At 41.5% G+C, this 16472-nt stretch overlaps 1 protein-coding gene across 1 annotated transcript in view; it reads left to right on the forward strand.

Moving 5' to 3' along the window:
* The window catches only part of FAM20C (FAM20C golgi associated secretory pathway kinase), an 85440-nt gene extending 69223 nt beyond the window's left edge, over positions 1 to 16217 (forward strand). Inside the window, exons 6-10 of the mRNA XM_005289163.5 lie at positions 7451 to 7631; positions 8284 to 8393; positions 12901 to 12982; positions 13828 to 13887; positions 15083 to 16217. Coding sequence (XP_005289220.1) covers positions 7451 to 7631; positions 8284 to 8393; positions 12901 to 12982; positions 13828 to 13887; positions 15083 to 15335 — 686 coding nt within the window. The 3' untranslated portion in view covers positions 15336 to 16217. The remainder of the gene's footprint in view (positions 1 to 7450; positions 7632 to 8283; positions 8394 to 12900; positions 12983 to 13827; positions 13888 to 15082) is intronic.
* The last annotated feature ends 255 nt before the right edge of the window (positions 16218 to 16472 follow it).

Below are 16472 nucleotides of genomic sequence, written 5' to 3' on the forward strand. Positions count from 1 at the left end.
TTGGGGAAAGACCCTCACAGGGTTTCCATTCCCGAGGCCACCTCCTACTGTTGTCCCTTGGGACAGAGCTATCTGTCATAGGAGGCTATGCCCATAACTTGCAGGCAGCTCTTGTTTGGAACTACACATCAGGGAAGCATTCATTCTTACATTGAGAAATGTAAAACCCTGAAATCAGACAACAATAGGGTCAGTCAATACGTTATACTGCTTTCCAAGAGAAAGCACATTGCAGAAAAAGTGCACTTGCAGGCAGTTTGGACTAAACATGAGACATGGAAATAGACGAGTAATCATTTAAATTAATTTTACATCCTTTGCAGCAGGGGAGGCTATGGAAACTCGAGTACTCTTACAAATAAATAGTAACTTACTAGCAAAAAGAAAGAAGGTGGGTGAGGTAATATCTTTGATTGGACCCGCTTCTATTGGTGAGAGAGACAAGCTTTCAAGCTTATGCACAGGTCTTCTTAAGGTAGCAAAAAGAGACATATTAATCTCAGCCATCGTTTTAGGAATAATTGAGGCAGCAGTTTAAAGAAATCCATGTTACACAGCTGGTAAGCACTAGATAGGGTTACCATCCGTCCGTATTTCCCCGGACATGTCCGGCTTTTGCGTCTCTAAATAGCCGTCCGGGAGGAATTGGTAACAAGGTTAAAATGTCCGGGGAGGTTTTCTCCCTCACCTCCCTCCCTCCCTTCCATGCAGTGTGGCTGCTGATTGGGCGGCTAGGCCGATTGACCCACTCCCATTGGCCTCCAGCAGCCAGAGCCCTCCCCTGCTTCCCCCTCCCTCTCTCTGTAGTCCTGTGTAACACACAAACCGACCCATGTGGAGCCAGAATGGTAAGAGGAGTCGGGGGGGGCAGTCAGGGAGCGGGGGAGTGTTGGATGGGTCCCCAGCCTCCACCTGCCATCCCCCCCTCTGCACATCCCCCCCTCCATGGGTCCCCCCTCCCTGTCTGCCTCTCCCTTGTCTGCATGTACTGCCAGAGCCAGCAGCAACTGCTGTCTGCTGCCCCCGGGTCCTAGTGCCCCCATCCATTAATGGGAAGACAGGCTGCCCTTACCCTGCCCTTCCACCCTAGCCCTGAGCCTCTCCAACACCCCAAACCCCCCAGCCCCAGCCCTCATCCCCACACACCCTAATCCTCTGCTCCATCCCTGAGCCCCCTCCTGCATCATGAACCCCTCATCCCCAGACCCACAGCCCTCACCCCTGCATCCCCTCCTATCCCCAAACTCCCTCCCAATCCCCCTCCCCCTTCCCACACACCCCCTCCTGCCCTCAAACTTCCTCCCAAAGCCTGCACCCTCCCTTTGCACCGCCTCTCACCCCCAAACTCCATCCCAGAGCCTGCACCCCTCACCCCCTCCTGCACACCCACCCCCTGCCCCAGCCCGGAGCCTGCACCCAGCACCCAAACTCTATCCCAGAACCTGCACCCCTCCTGCACCCTAATCCCCAGCCCAGGACCTGCACCCCAGACCTCCAACCCCCCTCCCAGAGCCTTAGGCAGGTGGGGTGGGGGGTTCTGGGCACCACCAAAATTTCTACAACCCTGCCACCCATGCGAGTGGATAAGGGTCAGGGCAGTCAGGGGACAGGTAGGGTCCTGGGGGGGGGCAGTTAGGGTAGGGGGTTCTCAGCAGGGGGCAGTCAGGGGACAAGAAGCAGGGGGGGTTGGGGTTCTGAGGGGAGCAGTCAGGGGGTGGGAAGTGGGAGGGAGTGGATGGGGCGGGGCGGGGCTAGGGCGGGGCTTCCCCCCCCCCAGTGTCCTCTTTTTTGTTTGTGGAAATATGGTAACCCTAGCACTAGAGCTTTCATTCAGAGTAACCAATTCCAGGGGATTGTGGATGGGGTTTTTCCCCCCAGCAAACAATAGCAAATCTGGGTCTGTTATTATTCTGAGCAGGTAGATTAAAGATCTTTTCATGTGCTGCTGTAGTAAGCATTCAGGATTATATCCTCTTTCTAGACTTGTGATTGCAAAGAGATTGCTAAATACACAGTATTAAAAGTAACACTACTTTCAGTGAAATAAAGATACTGCCAAGTCATTTGATTGTAAAGCATCTTGAAATGTTTCTTTTCTACCTGAGCAGAATTATTGTTCCGGTAACGTTATGAAAGCCACAAGATGGATGGATAGATGCACAGACACATTTTGAATTTTAATTGTAATAATCAGGCTGAGCCTTAATACTCCTATTTTTCGATCACTTGATTATGATTACAAGGCAGTTTGTCAAAACCCACAAATCTTGTCAATTCATATTCAGATGCCTTAAGTATAGCACAAATGTACTGCAGTATCGCTTCGGGCCCCTCAAAAAGTTGCTGCTCATGTTCTTTATTTAATGAAATGGAAGTTTACACATTGATACATGACACAGCAGAAATGTTTCACTGCATCCACCCATCTGAAGCATCCCCTCCCTTTCCGGGATGCCAATGCTGATGCACCCCACCACCCTTTGCACTAGGCGAGTGCAAGCAGCTTGCACCAGAGTTGCATCCTTTGCGGATGTATTGTGCTCCCCCTGTGGCTGCATCCCCACACAATATATTAAAAAAACCAGTACTGCCCTGGGTCCTCACAGGGGGCTCCTGTTAATGTCCTATACAGGTCTGTCGCATCTTATGTGCATTTAACAGGTGCGATTTCAGCTTTACGCGGTTGTCAACAAAAAAAAAAAGAGAGAGAGAGAGAAAAATATCAATTTTAATACTGTACTTGTAGTGCGGACAATTCCGCCCGCCATTCAGCTCAATGTAATTTTGACTATACGCGGTTTTCGCTTTACGCGGTAACGGAACCCCCGCGTAAGATGAGACTCGCCTGTATAATCATAGGAAGGCGGGATTTGTCTATAAATGTGTCATGTGGGAATGCAGATGATCTACTTTAATCGAAAGGGTACTTTTAAAAAAAAACTATTTGAATTTATCTTAACGGGGCTTGTGGATTATTACAAATAGTCGGCATCCGTGTTTTTGAATTTTTTTTTTAAGAAATCCTTTTGAAGAATGCTATTCAGAGAGATATACCCCCATAATAATACAACCAACCTTGCCTCAGTCCCTGCATGCAAGAAGCGGTAGAAATATTTTTAATGGCAAAACGCCCATTCATAAGAGATTTGCACAATGCATTTCTCTCATTTCAACGATGCTAAAATGTGAGCTACAGTGCCAGAATCCTGCAGTCCTCTGCACAAGCCTTTTGAAGCCAATGGAACTATGGGCCACAAGTCTGGGCCAACAGAGCATGCAATTGGTGGCAGTAAAGGCCTTGTTATTGACTGTAACTTATCACCAAGAAATACTCTTGTGGATTTGCTTCAGATTTGTTGTCCTAACAATAGGACATATCCTGCCATCCTTCAATGCGTGGGACGACCATTGAAGTCAATGGGAGTTCTGTGTAAAAATCAATAGCTGGATATGCCCCAATAAGAACAATGATTGATTGGAAAGCACAGGGCAGCCAGCACGTCTCGTGTTAGCTCTGTCATGCCATGCAGCGGTTGATGTGATTGTGGTGATATGCCAGAAACTTTGCTGTGGATTTATTTAGATACTACTACGTGATGAATGCCAAATTATTATTCCCGGTTGCTTGCACTAACAATATGGAAAGCTGCTGACTGCATTCTGTTGATTCCAAGTCATACTCTCATTCATCCTGCAGTACAAAGTGTGGTATTTGATGTCATTCCTTTCTAAGAAAGGCAAATACGACAGCAGACGAATGTCATTGTTGTGTCTCTTTTGCTCTTTACAAAACAGTTATGGTTCAGGATAGCGGATGATAAGTTTCCTCCCTCCAGGTGTAAGCAGATTCATGTAGACTTTAAAGAGAAAGTATCTCAAACTATCAAGACAAATATCAGTGGATTATCCCCATCAGCAAATGAACAGGCAATGCTGGCACTCGACTAAATTAAAACATGGGGGCTAGATGGCAATCTTACAATCTGTCCCAAGTATGGGGCAACGCACAGTTGTGCTGACCCAGGAGCAGACACAGAAGTGGTGGTAGGCCATTGGGGTGCCTAAGCAGGAATCTTTCTGGGGGGCCCTTGCCCCTCCCCCAAAACACTAATTGTATTATTTCCTCAAACCAATAAATATACCAACACAACACATACGAATACACTTGTTAAAAAGTCCACATTAAATAAGATGAAGGTTTTTTGGGGGGTAATACTACAGCAGGGCCCACTTAATCTGCTTGGGGCCCAGGGCCGAGTAAGCTGTGCCAAGGGTCTGCCCATTCCCTGCTCCTGCCCTCCACACTCCATGCCCACCAGTACAGGATGGGGAGTAGTAGCTAGAGGGTGGCCGTTCTTCCCACTGCACTGCCCCCTTCAATATGGGTAGGAAGCATGGGGGAAGGCAGGGGGTCTCTTTATGTCCCCTCACTCCCCTATTTTATCCTGCAGCAAGGATCACAATCTGATCCTGTGTGTGATTTTGTGCAAATCTTCTTTTGTGTTTAGCCTGGTGTCTATTGCAATAGTTTGTCTAGATTAATTTCTTTCAAAGGCATAATCTCAAATGTTTTTCCTCAGGAGTTATTAGCTAATAGTACCACTGCCTAGTACAATGCGATAATCCAGTTTCCTAGTTCACTGCAGCTTACCGTAGCATTTAGCCAATGTTCAGACCACAGCCCCCTTTCATTATGGATTATGAAAAAAATTCAGATGGACGCATGAAACCCTCCTGATTTAACAGTCGTGATCAAAGGCAAAGCTAAAAAGCTTCAGGGCATGTGTAGCCTTGTGGAAAACTGCAGCCAGACTAGCACTACAGTGGCAGTTTGGAGGAGAGCCTTAAGAGAGGAAATAAACCCCCGTACACATTTTAGAATGTGGATCCTGAGGTTGTGGCCTATAGTAGTTTGCTTTTAAGCTAAATTGTAGAATAGATAGATAGATAGATTAGATAGATAGATCTGTATTCCTATGCAATGTGAAAGATATTTTCCAAAGGTGCCAGTGTATAGATATGAATTACAGGACTGTTTCAAGTTATTTAAAGGATAAATTGAGTGTTATTCCTGTTTGAAACCTATTAATCATATCCTTTGTTGAACACGCAGCAAGACTGAAGGCTGAGGTGATTATAGGAAATAATCAATCCAAGGGGCTTATCAGCCAAGGATGTGGTTATTTCTGAGTTACGGGAAATCTCCTGAAGTTATTATTTTTATCTTGAAATTGTTAAGGCAATGCTCACATTTTAAATGAAAGGAAAAACTATTTTTTAAAAGGAAGGGTGCTCAAATTGCCATAAGATTTTTATTATTATTATTTCAAGTTCAAAAATATCTTTTTGGCTCTTCTTTCCCCCCTATTATCATTTCTCCTCTTCTTTTTTTTTCTTTTACTGTTTTCTCTCTCTCTCTCTCTCTCTCTCTTTCTACTGGTCAAAAAGGCTCTTGCCCTCAGGATAAACATAATATATATTTGTTTACATAGTGTTTCGGAACCAAATCAGAAGGGACTTAGCCAATGTAAGTAAACATTGAGGACACGATATATGACAATTAGGGAATTGTTCATGTACCCTCATTGACTAATAATGAATGCCAGCCTATCAGAGTACAGGCATTTGCATGATATGTGGCCGCTGAGTAATAACCATAGGGATAATGCACAAATCAGATGCCCACAACCAAAATGCTTGGAAATGAATAACTAGGAAAAACTGTTAAGTAATAATCCATCAACCCTGCACTCTGATTGTTTGAGACAATTTCATGGTAATCAGTCTGTCCTCTAAATAATAGACCTGAGCAATTCCAATCAGTAAAGGAATCATCACAAGCTTACTGCACTTTCATAGTCTCCTGAATTTAAAAGTATGTTCAACCTTACTTTACAAAAGGACACATCAGCATTATTGTAGCTGCTTCATCTGTCTGAGGGAGTGTCCTCTTTAAACATGCAATGTGGTCCTTGACAGTACAGTGCTAGCATTCTTCCTCCCTACCTTTTCTCCTCATTGCATTACCTACCTTATATCCACACACTATTCTGTTTCCACTTTGGATGCTTTCTTTTGCTATGGGGTTAGATTATGCCATTAGCACAGAGCTCTAACGAAATGGTTATGCAGAGCTGCATCACCGCAGAGCAAGCTCCAGGAGACATTTGGCCAAGAGACCTTGAACTGTCCTATGGCATTAGGGGGAAAGTAACTAGCCACACTTCTTTACAGTGTAGCACGGAGCTGCCTGTGCAGACAGCAGGTTCTGCAGGCCAGCCTGTGAAGGGGGGTGTGTGTTTGAGCCCTGGCTTCACCCATCCCTGCCCCATTTTCAGTGAGTTGCTCCCTAGGAAGAGCAACTCTGCAACCAGCACTCAAGCCCAGCGGTGCTACACTGCGTGGCCTTGCGGTGAGCTGTACTAAGAGTGGAGCTTCTTACTCCTTATCTCTGTGGCACAGTAGCGTAAGGAGAGGACACGATCTTGCACAACTTATATTTTACACATTTGTGCAAAGCAAATTTTTAAAGCCCTGTAGTAAAACAGCAATGATAGGAACATCACTCTGCTTTTCTTGCTAATAATCTGGGTTGCTTTCATGGGGTAACATACTCATCCTTCAGCCTTCTAGTGTATTCCCTTGAGAAGTGGATTATGGCACTCCTAGTACACTCAAATATATGATGGTAGTTGTGAGATTTTAAAGTACTAGACCCTGTAAAATATGATAAGTTGCTGTTGAGGGATTCTGTTTGTTGGCTAATGGAATAATGCAGCATGCAGAGAGGAAATTTAAGATATCTATTGCCAAAGCTAGTTCTATGATTCCCTGGAAAATTGGATATGTATCACAAACAATTCTCCCTTGTAAAAATGAAAACATCTTATACCAAAAAATGCTGTCAGTGTTCAAAGAAATGAGACAGAATTTTAAAAAGTGACTGTTGATTTTGAATACCTTAATTTCTAGGTTCCCAACTTGAGACATATCAAAGGGACCTGATTTCCAGAAAGTGCTGCGCAAACTCTTAGCAATATTGGTTATTATCTAATGTTCAGGTACTGTATTTGAGGGAACTATGTTAAATCTAGAGCTTACCGTCAGTGTCTGTAGGGACTAATATTGCTCAAAAGGCATATTGAAGTTGGAAAAGTGTAGAGGAAACTATTTTTTATTTTACATAATTTGGAAATATTCACAGAGGGCCTGATCCAGGCCCCGCTCCAAACCACTGAAATCAATAGCAACCTTTCCATTGACTTCAGTGGACACTGGATCAGGACCCTACAGCTCATTGAAGGCAATGGAAAGACTACCACAGCCATCAGTGGGCTTTGAGTCAGGATCGTACATTTGTTCATGGTTGTTTGTGGATTTCTATGTGTTTTACCTACTCTAAAACACTAATAAAAGAGAAAGTTTTCAGATGTTTCCCTTCCTTTGTCAGCAAACAACATCTGTTTCTATGGCGAGTGCTCATACTACTGCTCAACCGAGCATGCTCTTTGTGGAAAACCAGATCAGATCGAAGGTTCTCTCGCTGCTTTCCTACCTGACCTGTCTTTAGCTAAAAGGAAAACCTGGAGAAATCCATGGCGGCGCTCCTACCATAAACGCAAGAAAGCAGAGTGAGTAGTGGAGACCAAAGGGATTTCCAGCAGCAGAGCTAATGTATTGCTGGGTAGGATATAAGCAGTGGTTAATTAAAAAATAAACACAAATTCTGCAGAGGTCTAATCCAAAACTCATTGAAGTCAGTGGGAGCCTTTTCATTGCCTTCAGTGGGCATTAAATCAGGCCCCTAGACAATGATGTACTTGGGGGGGAGAAATATTTAGAATCTGCAAGAAACACCTGATCCTTGTATGGGCTTCAGTGGGACTATGCCCATGTCTAAAGACAAGCACTTGCATAAGTCTTTTCAGGATCAAGGCCTGTATCTGTGTCCAGTAGTGAACCAGTCAGTCCTAAACAAGTGTTGAGTAGTTTAGATATCTGACTTTGTAATTACTTAGAAGGCACACCTGATCTCCTAATTTTTGGATCTGGGAACCAGATATTTTCCTTAAACTCATGATTCTTCTAGGAATTCTAGAAAATTTACCTTAATTCATCAGGCACAATCTTTATCAGAATTTGTATTGCTTAAAATAGCCTGTAAAGTTGGTTGTACATGTGCTAATCCTAACCCACTGCAGTACAACTAAATCTTTGAAAGGTTTTGTTATACCGAGTAACTTTTAGATCAGATATAAACAATCAACAATATCTCTTTTCCAGATGGGAAGTTGATCCGGATTATTGTGAAGAAGTTAAACAAACACCACCCTATGACAGTGGGACCAGAATTTTGGATATAATGGATATGACAATTTTTGATTTTCTAATGGGTATGTTTCAGATCTTTTAAAATTAAATGCAGTGTTTAATTATAGTAAGAACCAGTTCTCCATACCGTGTTTTGTATAGTTCAGCAATTTTCTGATGCACACCTAGAATTGCAAATACTTGTATGTGCAATTTGGGTAATTGTGAAATATTGCACATTTATTTGGACATATTTGCATCAGTGCAGATTAAAAGAACAAAGATTTATAAAACTATATTGTAAATAAGCACAATGATTAATGTCCTTTTTGACAGTCACATGAAATGTTCTTCATGGAAATTCAGGGCCTCTACAACACAGTTTACAGTGAATGTCATTCTGTTGTAATGGATGCTTTCTACATGTACATGTCCAGGCTATACATTATTGGTAGATCTCTGTACACCCAAGTGCTAGTGCATAAGGTGTGGTAGATAAACAGAAGACCATTGATTCTCAATCAGGAAAGATGGAGAACACACCACAAACAGTCTTTTTTTATGTGCAACCCATTCAGTAATAACATACTTACTCTCCTCCCTTGGTGTTCACACCTCAACTGCTAGCAGAGCACCTCACCCTCCCTGATTGAACTAACCTCGTTATCTCCACACTGATATATACCTGCCTCTGGAGATTTCCATTACTTGCATCTGAAGAAGTGAGGTTCTTACCCACGAAAGCTTATGCTCCCAGTACTTCTGTTAGTCTCAAAGGTGCCACAGGACCCTCTGTTGCTTTTTACAGATTCAGACTAACACGGCTACCCCTCTGATACTTAACATACTTACAAACACTAGACAAGAGTAACATATCCTAGGCCTGCTGTAATGTACTGAACATGGGGCTACAGTTTGAGATCACTTGGAAACTGAAGCCAGTACAGATTGCAGCTGCCCACTGAGAGCAAGATGTTAGAAAACATGCTAAGTAACATGTCTAACTAAGAACATAAGAACAGCCGTACTGGGTCAGACTAAAGGTCCATCTAGCCCAGTATCTTGTCTTCTGACAGTGGCCAATGCCAGGTGTCCCAGATGAAATGAACAGAAAAGGTAATCATCAAGTGATCCATTCCCTGTTGCCCATTCCCAGCTTCTGGCAAACAGAGGCTAGGGACACCATCCCTGCCCATCCTGGCTAATAGCCATTGATGGACCTATCCTCCATGAACTTATCTAGTACTTTTTTGAACCCTGTTATGGTTTTGGCCTTCACAACATCCTCTGATTGTGCGTTGTTTAAAAAAAAATACTTCCTTTTGTTTGTTTTAACCTGCTGCCTATTTAATTTCAGCCCTAATTCTAGTGTTATCAGAAGGAGTAAATAACACTTTCTTATTTACTTTCTCTACACCAGTCATGATTTTATAGACTTCTATTATATCCTCCCTTAGTCGTCTCTTTTCCAAGCTGAAAAGTCCTAGACTTATTAATCGCTCCTCATATGGCAGCCGTTCCATACCCCTAACTATTTTGTTTCCCTTTTCTGAACCTTTTCCAATTCCAATATATCTTTTTTCAGATGGGGCGATCATATCTGCACGCAGTATTCAAGCTATGGGTGTACCATGGATTTCACTGAGTGCTCCTTTAGCATCTCGATGGTCCAGTGGCCCCACTGGTTGTTTAGAAGGCTTCCTGCTTCTGATGTACATAAAACATTTCTTGCTATTACTTTTTGAGTCTTTGGCTAACTGTTCTTCAAATTCTTTTTTGGCCTTCCTAATTATATTTTTACACTTCATTTGCCGGAGTTTATGCTCCTTTCTATTTTTCTCACTGGGATTTAACTTCCACTTTTTAAATGATGCCTTTTTGTCTCTCACTGCTTCTTTTACTTTGTTGTTTAGCAACAGTGGCACTTTTTTGGTTCTCTTACTGTTTTTTTATTTGGGGTGTACATTTAAGTTGAGCCTCTATTATGGTGTCTTTCAAAAGTTTCCATGCAGCTTGCCAGGATTTCACTTTTGGTGCTGTACCTTTTAATTTCGGTTTAACTAACCTCCTCATTTTTGTGTAGTTCCCCTTTCTGAAATTAAATGTGACAGTGTTGGGCTGCTGTGGTGTTTTCCCCACCACAGGGATGTTAAATTTAATTATATTATGGTCACTATTACCAAGTCCTCCAGCTAAATTCACCTCTTGGACCAGATCCTGTGCTGCACTTAGGGCTAAATCAAGAATTGCCTCTCCTCTCGTGGGTTCTAGGACCAGCTGTTCCAAGAAACAGTCATTTAAGGTGTCAAGAAACTTTATCTCTGCATCCCGCCCTGAGGTGTTATGTACCCAGTCAATATGGGGAGAGTTGAAATCCCCCATTATTACTGAGTTTTTATTTTTATAGCTTCTCTAATCTCCCTGAGCATTTCACAGTCACTATCACCATCCTGGTCAGGTAGTGTGTAATATAGCCCTTCTGCTATATTCTTATTATTCAAGCATGGAATTACTATCCATAGAGATTCTATAGTACAGTTTGGTTCATTTAAGATTTTTACTTTGTTTGATTTTACGCTTTCTTTCACGTATAGTGCCACTCCCCCACCAGCACGACTTGTTCTGTCCTTCTGATATATTTTGTATCCTGGTATTACTGTGTCCCATTGATTATCCTCATTCCACCAAGTTTCTGTGCTGCCTATTATATCAATGTCCTCATTTAATATGAGGCACTCTAGTTCACCTATATTATTATTTAGACTTCTAGCATTGGTATATAAGCACTTCAAAAACTTGTCATTTTTTAGCTATCTGCCGTTACAGAATGGGACTCTTTTTCGTTTGACTGTTTCTCATCAGATCCTTTCTGTATTTTATCATCTTCCATCCTCTCCTCTTTACTAGGACATAGAGAATCTCCATTAATAGATCCTCCCCTAAGGGATGCCTCCGTCCGAACCATGTGCCTCTGCACCTGTCAGCTTTCCCCCAGCCCTTAGTTTAAAAACTGCTCTATGAACTTTTAAATTTTAAGTGCCAGCAATCAGGCTCCATTTTGGTTTAGGTGGCGCCCATCCTTCCTGTATAGGCTCTCCCTTTCCCAAAAGTTTCCCCAGTTCCTAATAAATCTAAACCCCTCCTTCCAACACCATTGTCTCATCCACATATTGAGACCCTGCAGTTCTATCTGTCTAACCTGCCCTGTGTGAGGAACTGGAAGCATTTCAAAGAATGCTACCATGGAGGTCCTGGACTTCAATCTCTTATCTAGCAGCCTAAATTTGGCTAGCATGACATTAAATATTATTTCACGCTTAGTGTAGATAAGAACACTGGGTTTAGCTGGTCATGGTTAATCCTGGACACTAAGTCGTGTTTAACATCAGGTTAGTTAAGTTATGTTAGTTAATGCCTTTTCTAATGGGATACATTTTGTCCAGTGTAAACATAGGCTCCTTGAATAGAGCTTCACACCAAGAGAATACAATATTGGTGCTTTGTGAGCTCACTGGCTGCCTGGGAGGTGGAGCGTCAATGTTGATTTTAACTGTAAAAGGTCTTACTGGTTTAGGACTTGGTTACTTCAGAGATTGTCTCCCTGTGAAGTTGAGGTCAACTGAGGTGCTTGAGCAGAACCCCTCATTATAACAGAGACCGGGTAGCTGGCAGGGCATTCTCAGTGAGGGAATTCACTTCCTCTCGCTTGGTCCTCCAGAGTTCGGATATGTTAATCACAAACGGGTTGAAACGCTCATCTTTTCTCCAAGCCTTTTGAAGATGAGGAATTCCGAGGGGGATGCTGGGGATTTCACAGGGTTTGCTGGGAGGTTAAGTATTTAGGGCTTGCCCTATACACCTGCACAGGGGAATAAGGGAGCACAAAAATCTCTTATCCCCTTGGGTTGCCTGTGTGGTGGGTCTCAGCATATGGGGCAGAGTGAGTTCTGTAGAACTGCTACTTCCCCTGCCCACACATATGGGTGGCGAATGGGCAGGCAAAGGTGGGAGTGGCTGAAGACAAGCCTCGTTCTCATAAATGTGCCAGCCAGCCAGAATACTAGAAGTAGCCTGCACTAGAGATAGGCCTGTCCAGAGAGAGGGACCTAGAAACCTAAATTAGCCCTCAAAAATGGTACGAGAAATGTATCATCTGTTGTTATATGAGAATGCACATTGTAAATTATATAAAAGCTTCCAAATGAAAGGAGAGTGATATTTTTAATAAATCAAAAGAAATAAATATTAAAGAGTTCCCAATTGATGTGCAAAGTCCTCAGTTGGAAGATAATATAGAATCAAGCTAAAAAGTATTGAACAAAAATATCTTCTTCTGTAATTTGCCACATCTGTTAGCATTTTTCATAGCTAATAATGACTAACGACAATAATTTTTCATAGCTAACTAAGGAAGTCAGAAATATTCTGATCATGGCTAAAATAAGTAGCTTCTGGACTGTCTGCCGATTTGCATTCCCCACAACAAAACTTTAGGAATAACAGTCTAGAGTGGTGGGGTTTTGTTCTATCATTATTATCACTATTATTATTATTATCATTGTTGTTATTATTATTATTATTATTCTCTAGGAAACATGGATCGACATCACTATGAAACCTTTGAAAAGTTTGGAAATGAAACATTTATTATCCACTTAGATAATGGAAGAGGGTAAATATGTTAATAATTTTATTGATCAATGGAATAATTTTGGCCAGACTAACTTCATGACAACACAGCTATGGAGATAATTTATACATTTCAATATATACATTATTAATTATTAGTATTACAGCAATGTCTAAAGGCCCTAACTGAAATCAGGGATCCATAGGATTAGATGCTGTACAAACATAGATATGAGACAGACCTGTCTTGAAGAGCTTCTGATATAAATAGATAAGACAAAGAGTGTGAGAAAGGAAGTATTATTATCCCCATTTCACAGATGGGGAACTGAGACCAAGAGAGATGAATTACCTGAATATATATGAATTACCTGAGCCGATAGGGGAAGGCTGTGGTACAGGTGGGACTGAACCCAGATGTCCTGAGCCTCAGTCCTGTTCATTAATCATAAGACTATTCTTCTGCTCTGGTAATATAATTTACCTACATTCAATTTTCACCCAGAATAGTAAATCCCCATCAATTTAAGACACAATCTTTGTTTTGTTCTTTGGCTTGAAAAGGCATGTTGAGAAAAATGTGAGGCTCTGGTACATCATTTTTGCTGGGGCCCCATCCGCTCCCACTTCACCCACATTTCACCCCAATTACAGATGTCTGGGGGGGGGGAGGCGGGGAGCTAAGCTCAGGGACTTGATACAATTGTCTCCCTTTTTCCCCATCTTGCCAGTCCTTGATCGTACACCCAGTGGCAAAACTCCCATTGCCTTCACTGAGCAGGCCATATATACCTAAAGAGCTTTTTTTAATTTTCTGGAATGAAAAGATACAGGTGTGAATTAGACATTGAGATACCCTTTGTCATTTCATCCTTTATTTTTCAATAGGTTTGGAAAATATTCCCATGATGAACTCTCCATATTGGTGCCTTTAAACCAGTGCTGCAGGTATGTTTTATTTTGAGATTTATTCCTAATCTGTAATGAGCCCTGTGTTTTTTCAGGTGGCAGGACTGAAATGCTCAGGAGTGAGCCATGTGCTTAATAAACCACACATTTAAGGTGCTCTGGGTATTGTGGGGTGTCTATTGTTGACCAACACAATCTGTTTGTTTAATTGGCGCTTACAAAGCTGAGGCAGTGACAACAGTCAAATGTGGTGAAAACAGATGCAAAAGAGGTTTTCCGTCTATGGATTTCCCATTTAGATGTGCACCATGCTGAGCTCGACCCAGAAGAGGAGATTTCAGATGCAGATTGTACACCACTGCCCATGTACTGTAGTTGCCTGAGAAGTTCATATGCATGTCTTTCCAGCTTAATTGTTTTGTGGTTTTTTTTAAATGCTTGCTTATTGGGCACAGAAATCGTCTCTAAATGTTGGTTTTAGTCTTCCATGAATTTTATTTAAAAGCTATGGGCAGTATGTTCTTGTTAAAAAGTTCTGCACTGATGCTCTTTGGGCACTTAGGAGCCTAAATCCCACTGATTTCGGAGAAAGTTCGGCACCTAAGTCCCTTTTGAAAATGAGACTTGGGCTCTTACGCCATTTAAGCACTTTGAAATGTTACTCAAAGTCTTTTTTTCATGTACATACCTCAATTGCATCAGTAGAAAGAGATTTGCAGCAAAACTATTTCAGTTACTACCAGAGCAAACTTCTGATTTCTTCAACTTTTTGTGATTGTCAAGTCTCTTTGACCTAAGGCCATTTTGAAAAATGGGACTTAGGTTCCTGACTCACTTAGAGAGTTTTGGAAATTTTATCCTTAATGTCACTGGCCAAGAATTTCAGATGTGACTAGTGATAGTGGGTGCCTTACTTTTTGGGAGCCCAACCTGAGAAACTTTAAAGGGGATCGATTTTCAGATGGTGGGTGCTCAGCACTTTCTGAAAATCAGGCCTTTTTAATACATCTCAAGAGGGCATTTAAAAATGGAGCCACCCAAAACCACTAAAGACTTTTGAAAATGTTGGCCATTCGTTAAGAATATATGCCTGACATATTACTTGTGTACCATGTTTTCTTATGTCAGTGTCTTCTACGTTATCATGAGAAGGATTATTTCAATTCTGTCTTTTATGCCAGATGTAATAAAGTGTAACTCAAATACCGATTTACTCTTTTTCCTTCATTCCTAGAATAAGGAAGTCTACCTATCTGCGATTACAGTTATTAGCCAAGGAGGAATACAAACTAAGTCACTTGATGGAGGAATCTTTACTAAAAGATAAAGTTGCACCCATCCTTTACCAGCTACACCTAGAGGCAATGGACAGGAGGCTACGGATTGTTCTCAAAGCTGTTAGTGACTGTATAGAAAAAGATGGTTATGTTAATGTGGTTGAAAATGACTTTGACACTGATGTTAACACTATTACAACCAAGAGGTAGTGAAATCACATGACTGCATTTTTACTAGCTAAGTAAAGAAGATAAAAAAAGTCTTGCAAAAGACTGTGTATGCAACTTTGTGAATTCAATGAATTCAAAAATGAGATATAATTGTTCCCAAAGTAGGTAAAGTGTAGACTCTGTGAAGGATTAGTTAATTAAGAAAAATAAGTCTAATGTGATGCTTTTAAATAGTTCCTAAATCAGAATATGAAAAGGTTTGGAAAATATTGAGGTCACTGACAGGTGACGCTAGTCTGGTGGCAAAACACCTCCTACTCTTTTTGTATAGAAAGGAGGCCTTTATTTAATATTTTGTATTTATATATGGTATATCTATGAAAACCACAGGCACCTACCTACCAAATTTAACAAAAGAGGGACAGCATAGTTTTGTGACTCACAATTTAATCTTGGTGACAGTCCACTTAGTATTTTGTATTAACCCTTTAAGTGCTCTCATTCACTGTACCTACTTTAAACTGAATGCTTTGTTTTTCAACTACTCAAGCATTTAAAGGGTTAAGACACATGAACTTTTTAAAAGCAAAACTAACAGCCACAACAATAATAAGTACCGTGATTAGCTGGAAGGGGATTTCGATAACTGTGCATTGACAAGAATACTTGAATGTTGGTTTTACAGCGTGATGTAAAATGACAAGTTGTACTATTTATCCATAAGAAAGTAGCAGCTCTGATCTTTCTAGACTATCGTAGTAGGGCTGTTACTTTTCCGACTTTGCTTTTGATAGTTTTGTGTAAATATATACATATATGGGTAAAAGCTGTTTTCGGCAGCTTCTAGGCTTACTTTTGCAGCATTTTTGTGGAATTGTTTGCAATGTGGTAAAAGTGCAATAAAGATATGGCAAATGTGTAGCCAGAGTGTCTAAATGGATTCATTTAAATTGCAAATATATTTCAAAGGAAAAATATACACTAACATAGACACATATTTGGGAAGTAGATGTTTAATTTGTGATCGCATTTTGCAGTTCTAGATAGAGGTGGTTGTGCCAGAGCAGACAACTGATGGGTAATATACATTGAAAATTCTGCAGCAGCTTTGCTACTGTGTAGGCAATTGTGGTATTTAGCTACAGCCCTGAGTACCGGGACATGCAGCTGGTTACT

This window comes from Chrysemys picta, chromosome 10 (genome assembly GCF_011386835.1).
Source record: "Chrysemys picta bellii isolate R12L10 chromosome 10, ASM1138683v2, whole genome shotgun sequence".
Classification (NCBI taxonomy): Eukaryota; Metazoa; Chordata; order Testudines; family Emydidae; genus Chrysemys; species Chrysemys picta.